The sequence below is a fragment of the Lethenteron reissneri genome, unplaced genomic scaffold (assembly GCF_015708825.2).
Source record: "Lethenteron reissneri isolate LAM-NWPU_2019-01 unplaced genomic scaffold, ASM1570882v1 scaffold_1265, whole genome shotgun sequence".
In the NCBI taxonomy this organism is placed as follows: Eukaryota; Metazoa; Chordata; class Hyperoartia; order Petromyzontiformes; family Petromyzontidae; genus Lethenteron; species Lethenteron reissneri.
This window is the reverse complement of record NW_026890965.1, coordinates 17,922-25,000: the sequence shown is the minus strand read 5'-3', so window position 1 is coordinate 25,000 and position 7,079 is coordinate 17,922. Positions and strand designations below refer to the sequence as shown.

General features: G+C 55.2%; 1 protein-coding gene across 1 annotated transcript in view; it reads right to left on the bottom strand.

Moving 5' to 3' along the window:
- LOC133361858 (protocadherin-10-like) overlaps positions 1-5,978 on the bottom strand; it is a 7,882-nt gene extending 1,904 nt beyond the window's left edge. Inside the window, 4 exon segments of the mRNA XM_061580850.1 lie at positions 1-35; positions 2,251-2,290; positions 2,292-2,314; positions 4,068-5,978. The exon segment at positions 1-35 is cut by the window's left edge and continues 18 nt beyond it. Coding sequence (XP_061436834.1) covers positions 1-35; positions 2,251-2,290; positions 2,292-2,314; positions 4,068-5,978 — 2,009 coding nt within the window.
- Positions 5,979-7,079: the final 1,101 nt, after the last annotated feature.

Sequence of the window (7,079 nt, the reverse complement as noted above, 5' to 3'; positions counted from 1 at the left end):
AGTCGATTGTTGGGCTCCAAGAAACAGCAAGGCCTCTGCAAAAGATCAACGGGGGCACGCCACCGCCATTCACGCACTGCGCATTCACGATCGCGTGCGGACGGGCAAGGCGCTGCGTAAGTGCCCGTTAAATGTGTTAGTTAATCATACACTTTGGTTCTTTCGGTAAAGTCACGTAGTTAAAGAATAAAATAAATGGGAAAAAAAAATGTACCCGTAAAAACAAAGTTTTTCACTATAAATCCTTTATATGCGTGGCATCGGTTATATTTTATTATTCATTTCTGTTTTTCTTGAGTAAGAGTTTCATTTTTATCACATTGCTATTTTAAATTAAATATGAATTTTTTTTTCCTAAAAAGTATAAAATTTTGGAAAAATTTTTTTCACGAAAATCAAGCGTCACGCACAACGAGTCTGTGTGCAAAATGTCAGCTCGATTGGATCACGGGAAGTGGGTTAAAAAACGACCGAAAGATTTGCACGGTCGTAAGCGCGCAAGCAAGCAAGCAAGTCAACTTAATATAAAGGATTTAAAAACAACTAAATTGAATCGTTTCGGAGGCAACACGAGCTTCCGTCTTCAGGTGGAACTGTCACAGCAGAATTACTACATCAAGTGAAGACAACTCTAAGAGACACGAGATTATATACAGCCTGAGGGGGGCCAGGGGGGGCCGTGGGTGGGGGGGACAAGCTGGTGGGGGGGAGGGGCCAGGGTGGGTCGTGGGTGGGGGGGGGGACAAGCTGGTGGGGGGGAGGAGCCAGGGTGGGTGGGGGGGGGACAAGCTGGTAACATCATTTCTTATGATGCAGAAGATGGCCAGTGAGTTAAAACGGGGGGGCGGAATTTTTATTTAATTTTTTAACTACGTAACCAAAGAGTGTGAAAGAGCGCCAGCTCTCTGCACAAGGGGGATTGTGGACTGGCTCTGACGGGTGCCGCTGCAAGCTTACAAAGAGCTTGAGTGCCCAAGCGCGTGCAGAGATTTCTGGAGCGAGACTCCCCCAAATCCTTTCAAAACGCCGTCGCGTGCCGTATTAGGAGCGAGTTGTTTATCAGCTAAAGGATATTTTCAGACGCTACGGGCTGTGCGTGTGCCTGCCGAGTTTTATTTTATTTTCTGAAAAATAAACGCCGTACATTCTTCTGATGTGAATAGACACACACATTGTGCCAACATGGCTCCGGATGACATTTAGCCAAGGCCGACATGCTGAGCTTTCAAAGTTTCTCACTGAAGGCGATAGTGACCGAGCGTTAATTATACAGACTGGTCGGCATTGGAATTCTTTTTTACATTTTGGATTTCCCACAACCGGCATTTAATTGAACACTCGCCGCATCCCGACTGTTTTAGCATTTGCCAGGAAATATGGCCACCTCAGAGCAGAGGTCGCAAACGGGTTTTGATTCCTTACCCGTACCCGGCCGCACCAGGGTCGCAAACGGGTACCCGTACCCGGCCGTACCTGTACCCTACCCGTACCTGGCTGGGTACGGGTATCGGGTACCTGATTGCGACCTCTGGGATGAAGCCATGTTGTAGGCGCGGGTGGGTTGATTCTAGGAACTTGAATTGTGAGAAGAGACAAGACGTTGGGAAATGAGTGACAAGCGGTGACTCACCAGTGACTCACGTTCTACCCATACCCGGCCGGTCACGGGTAGCCGGGTATCGGGTAGGGTACGGGTATCGGGTAGGGTACGGGTATCGGGTACGCGGTTGTGACCTCTGCCTCAGAGCACGGGATTCTGCCAACGCACAACACCGCCTTCCCACTGCTCCTCTCCCATGGGGTGTTGTTGTTGTTGTTGTCTAAATGTTGTTGTCTAGATGTTGTTGTCTAGATGTTGTTGTTGTTGTCTAAATGTTGTTGTTGTTGTCTAAATGTTGTTGTTGTTGTCTAAATGCACCGCAAAGTCACGACATCCGCTCAGCCTGCAAATTACCGGCGCAAAACGGAACTTGATTTTGATGCAGTAATTTTTAGCTGTGACGGTCCCACCTGATGACGGAGACTTGTGTTGCCTCCGAAACGTCGTGATTTATTATTTTATTTTATTTCCATTATTACTTTTATTAACTTTTAATTTAATTTTTTACCCACGTGACTTTACCGGGAAAAAAAAAAACCTAAGAGTTTGATTTCGAGGCCGGATGCTGAACAAATGAAGGGTTCGTGTGTGTGACGTGGTAAACGCTCACCTTCTAGACGACTGCTGCTGTCGATTGAAATTGTCGTTGCCCTGCAAAAGATCAACGGGGGCACGCCACCGTCATTCACGCACTTCGAACTCACGCACTTCGAACTCACGATCGCGTGCGGGCAAGCGCCGCGTATGTGCACGTTAAATCTGTTAGTTTTGTATATCGCCAGCGCGTGACATTTTCTTCACTTCCATTCTCACCACGGAAGATTGCAACATTCACCGTTTTGTTTAGTAACAGGAGCAATCCGTACGCAGCAGGGTCATTGTGCCGACGTCAGCGCCCGACGTCTGTCCACGAATGGGCACGCAGACTCTGAACCCCTTGTGCAGAGAGCGCACGCTCGCACGCACGCACGCACGCACGCTCGCACGCTCGCACGCACGCACGCACGTACGCTCGCACGCACGCACGCTCGCACGCACGCACGCTCGCACGCACGCACGTTTGAAGAAGGGTCCTCGCTGGTACCACGTGTTTCCTGTTCTTTAAACGTATGTAATGTGAGGATATATCCGGATCACTGACGTGTCACAACTCGTCACGATGATTGGCTCTGCCGGTCCTGGTCCACAGCCAATGGGGGGAAGCCTGGGGGCGTGGCCCTGACGTCATGGAAAGGTGACAGCTGTAAGGAGATGATTGGCCCTGCTGGCTTTAGCCACAGCCAATGGGGAGACGAGTCAGGGGCGTGGTCCCGGGAGCCTACGATGGAGTCTGGAAGATTCCACGGAGGCTAACCAGGTTTGGTGGAAACGTACCACGTGACCCGGGTATTAAATAGGGGTGCAGACTAACGACACGTGGTCAGAACGGGAACGAACGGAGGAAGGGGGCCACGCGGGAGCGGGGCTCCGGGTTGCCACGTGGCAGTGCGTCTCTCTCTCTCTCTATCTGTCCCTCTCACGCTGCCTGTCAACAGCGTGAAGGAAAGCTGTTTATAAAAGTGAAATAAAGACCAGATTCCAGGAGTCGCCTCAATGACCATTATTACACGTATATTAAGCTCGCCAAAAGGAGTGCTCGGATCTCAGCGAGCGTTTAATACGCGTGGCACCACGATTCGTACCTTCGAATGTGCCTCCTCATTATATCCGCTTCTCTGAGTCTCTTAAGCATCTGCCACCAGCAGATCCCAGGTACGCGTGGGAACCCACCCACCTCCCCTTCGTGCTGCTGATTGAGGGACGCTGGTTTGCGTAGAGGTCGAACCATGAACCTCTCCGATTCATTAGCTTTATCTTCTTGGTTCTTTCGGTAAAGTCACGTAGAAGGGAAGTAATAAAATAATAAAAATAAAAGAATATTATTTTATTACTTCCCTTCTACGTGACTTTAGCGAAAGAACCAAGAAGATGAATCCCTGCAGTCACGAAAGCTTTAAATCGAAACATAAAATGTTTTATTTTGATTATTTTATTATTTCCCTTCTGTGCGACTTTAGCGAAAGAACAAAGAAGATGAATCCCTGCAGTCACGAAAGCTTTAAATCAGTTGCTTTACATTATAAGTGATAACCGGAGTAAAATGCATGCAGATGAAATTTCGGCAAACTCAATCGTACACAATGCGCCTATATTTTATACTTGATTGCAATTTAATTTCGCGGACAGTCTACGGAGATATGCGTGGAAAAAAACACGTCATTCCCCCCTCCCCGCGCACGCCGCAACGTGCGTAACACACACTTGGTGGAGGAGGGCGGATGATGAACCGTGACGGATGATTGATTCTCAAGATTTCTTAAGTTATTGCCGCGGCAGTGAAAGTTCAGCGGGGAGTGCTTGGCGGGCCTCCCCGGGCCCGTGCGGTCATTTTCAAAAGGGGGCCGTCTCGCATCGGCGCGTCGCCTACCTGCGTGAGGTCGTGCCGGCCAGGCACACGGCGGAGAGGGTGGCAACGCAGGGGCTTGCCAAGCGCCGGCGTTGCCGCGCCCGCCGCCTCCGAGGGCAGGAAGGACTTGTCCTCGTAGGCGTTGGGCGCGGTGGCGGATGCCGCCTCGCCGCCGGAGCGGGCGGCCGCCCCCGGCTCGTCACGCGCCGGCGTCCTGGCCCGGGCGGCCGCGCCGCAGTGGTAGGTGCGTAGCTCCTTGTTCTCCCGCTTGCAGCGCAGCACCACCGCCACCGCGGCCACGTTCAGGACGCACGACGCCGCGGCCAGCGCCACGACCGCGACGAACGGCGTCGCGAAGGCGCCGTCGCCGTCGTCGCCGTCGTCCCCGTCGCTGTCGTCCGGGAGCCGGCCCTCGGGGCGCGCGTCCGTGACGAACGGCGTCGCGAAGGCATCGTCCCCGTCCCCGTCGTCGTCCCCGCCGTCGTCATCCGGGAGCCGGCCCTCGGGGCGCGTGTCCGTGACGCGCACCGTGAACGTCTTGACCGACACGAGCGGCGGCGCTCCGTCGTCCCGCGCCACCACCGTGAGGTTGTACTCGGCGGCGGCGGTCGCCCCGCGGTCCAGCCGCGTCGCCGTTGCCAGCGCGTACACCTCGCCCCCGTCCCAGGCGCGGAGCGCGAACGGCGGCGCCGCGCCGGGCCCCGCGGCCGACGCGCCCTCGAGCGTGCAGGTCACGCGCCCGTTGGCGCCCGAGTCTCGGTCCCGGACGCGGACGAAGGCCACGACGTGGCCGGGCGACGCCCCCCGGGACACGCCGACGACGGCGGCCGCGGAGTCCGCCGCGGCGTCGCCGGTCGGGCCGAGCAGCCGCACGACGGGCGCGTTGTCGTTCACGTCCAGGACGCGCACCAGCACCGTGGCGTAAGCGGGGACGGAGTCGGGCCCCCGGTCGCGTGCCCGCACGTGCATCTCGTGGGAGTCGGCCTCCTCGTGGTCCAGGGCCCCCACGAGGGTGACTAGGCCCGAGCGCGAGTCCACCGCGAAGAGGTCGCGCACCGTCTCGCGCGCCCCCAGCATCGCCGCGTACTCCACCTCCCCGTTGGCGCCCTCGTCCGGGTCCGACGCGTGGAGCCGCGCGACCAGCGTGCCCGCCAGCGCGTCCTCGGGCACCAGCTCCCGGTACACGGGCCGCTCGAAGGCGGGCGTGTTGTCGTTGGCATCGAGGAGGCGCACGGTGAGCAGGACCGTGCCGCTGAGCGGCGGGCGGCCCCCATCCAGCGCGGTGAGCACGTACTCGTGCGCGGCCCGGCGCTCGCGGTCCAGGGCGCGGCGCACCACCAGCACGGGCGACAAAGCGCCGCCGCCGCCGTCGCGCGTCTCCAGGGCGAAGGTGCCGTCGTCGGGCTCCATGGCGTAGCCCCGCAGCGCGTTGGCGCCGGCGTCGGGGTCGCGGGCGCCGTCCAGCGCGAAGCGCGTGCCGACCGCGGCGCTCTCGGCGACCTCGAGGAGGGCGCTCTCGGCCGGGAAGCGCGGCGCGTGGTCGTTGACGTCCAGCACGTCGACGACGACGCGCACCAGCTCGGCGGGCCGCTCCAGGACGGCGCCGAGCAGCAGGGAGCAGCCCGAGCCAGCGGCGCTCGCCCGGCGGCACGCGTCCTCGCGGTCGAGGCGCCGGCTCACCCGCACATCGCCGACGTCGGCGCTCACGGCGAAGTAGTCGGAGCCGTTGGTGCCCCGCAACGCTCGGAATCGGCGCGCGCGGAATTGCTCGGCGGTGAGGCCCAGGTCGCGGGCCAGGTTCCCCACCAGCGTCCCCGGCGGCTCCTCTTCGCGGACCGAGTAGCGCGGGGGCGCCGGCGGCGAGCGGCGGGCGGAGGCGGCGGCGGTGACGGCGCAGCACAGGCAGACGAGGGCGGCGCCGAGAGGATCCATTTGTCCGGGTCGGGGCGAGCCGGGGGGGCACGAGCTGCGTGCGTGGACGGCGCCGGCCGAGGAGTCGGAATTGCGGGGAGACGAAGGGGGGAGAGGGTCGAGCAGGAATAAGGCAACGCTTGATAACAAGTATAACCCGCAAAAACAGCAGTGTATAGTGTAAGTGTATAGTGTAGTGTATAGTGTAGTGTATAGTAGTGTTTCGTGTAGTGTATAGTAGTGTATAGTGTAGTGTATAGTAGTGTATAGTGTAGTGTATAGTGTTTCGTGTAGTGTATAGTAGTGTATAGTGTAGTGTATAGTAGTGTATAGTGTAGTGTATAGTAGTGTATAGTGTAGTGTATAGTAGTGTTTCGTGTAGTGTATCGTGTAGCAGTGTATAGTGTAAGTGTATAGTAGTGAATAATGTAGTGTATAGTAGTGAATAGTGTAGTGTATCGTGTAGTAGTGTATCGTGTAGTAGTGTATCGTGTAGTAGTGTATAGTGTAAGTGTATAGTAGTGAATAGTGTAGTGTATAGTACTGTATAGTGTAAGTGTATAGTAGTGTATAGTGTAGTGTATCGTGTAGTAGTGTATAGTGTAAGTGTATAATGTGTAGTGTATAGTAGTGTATAGTGTAGTGTATCGTGTAGTAGTGTATAGTGTAAGTGTATAGTGTAGTGTATAGTGTAGTGTATAGTGTAGTATCTAGTGTATAGTGTAGTGTATCGTGTAGCAGTGTATAGTGTAAGTGTATAGTAGTGTATAGTGTAGTGTGTAGTGTATAGTGTAGTGTATAGTGTAGTGTATAGTGTCGTATATTAGTACAACACACCAGTGTGTTGGAGAGCCCAGCCACAACATTTACAATCTTGCGTCATGGAACACAAACGCTGGACATTGATTGAAAAACAGCAATTCTGTCTGTAACACTGGTCAACAACAACAAAAAATTCTGGCATGGACTTTTGCAGCTGTTCTAGACTAATTTCAGGGTGCCGATTCCAAATCTGATCTCAGATTTGCTCAATCACATCTCATTTCTATGCTATCGGCATACCCCATTTTCATTTATTTTACCCGAAATTACCTCTGTCACATGATTGCAAGTTGTTGCGAG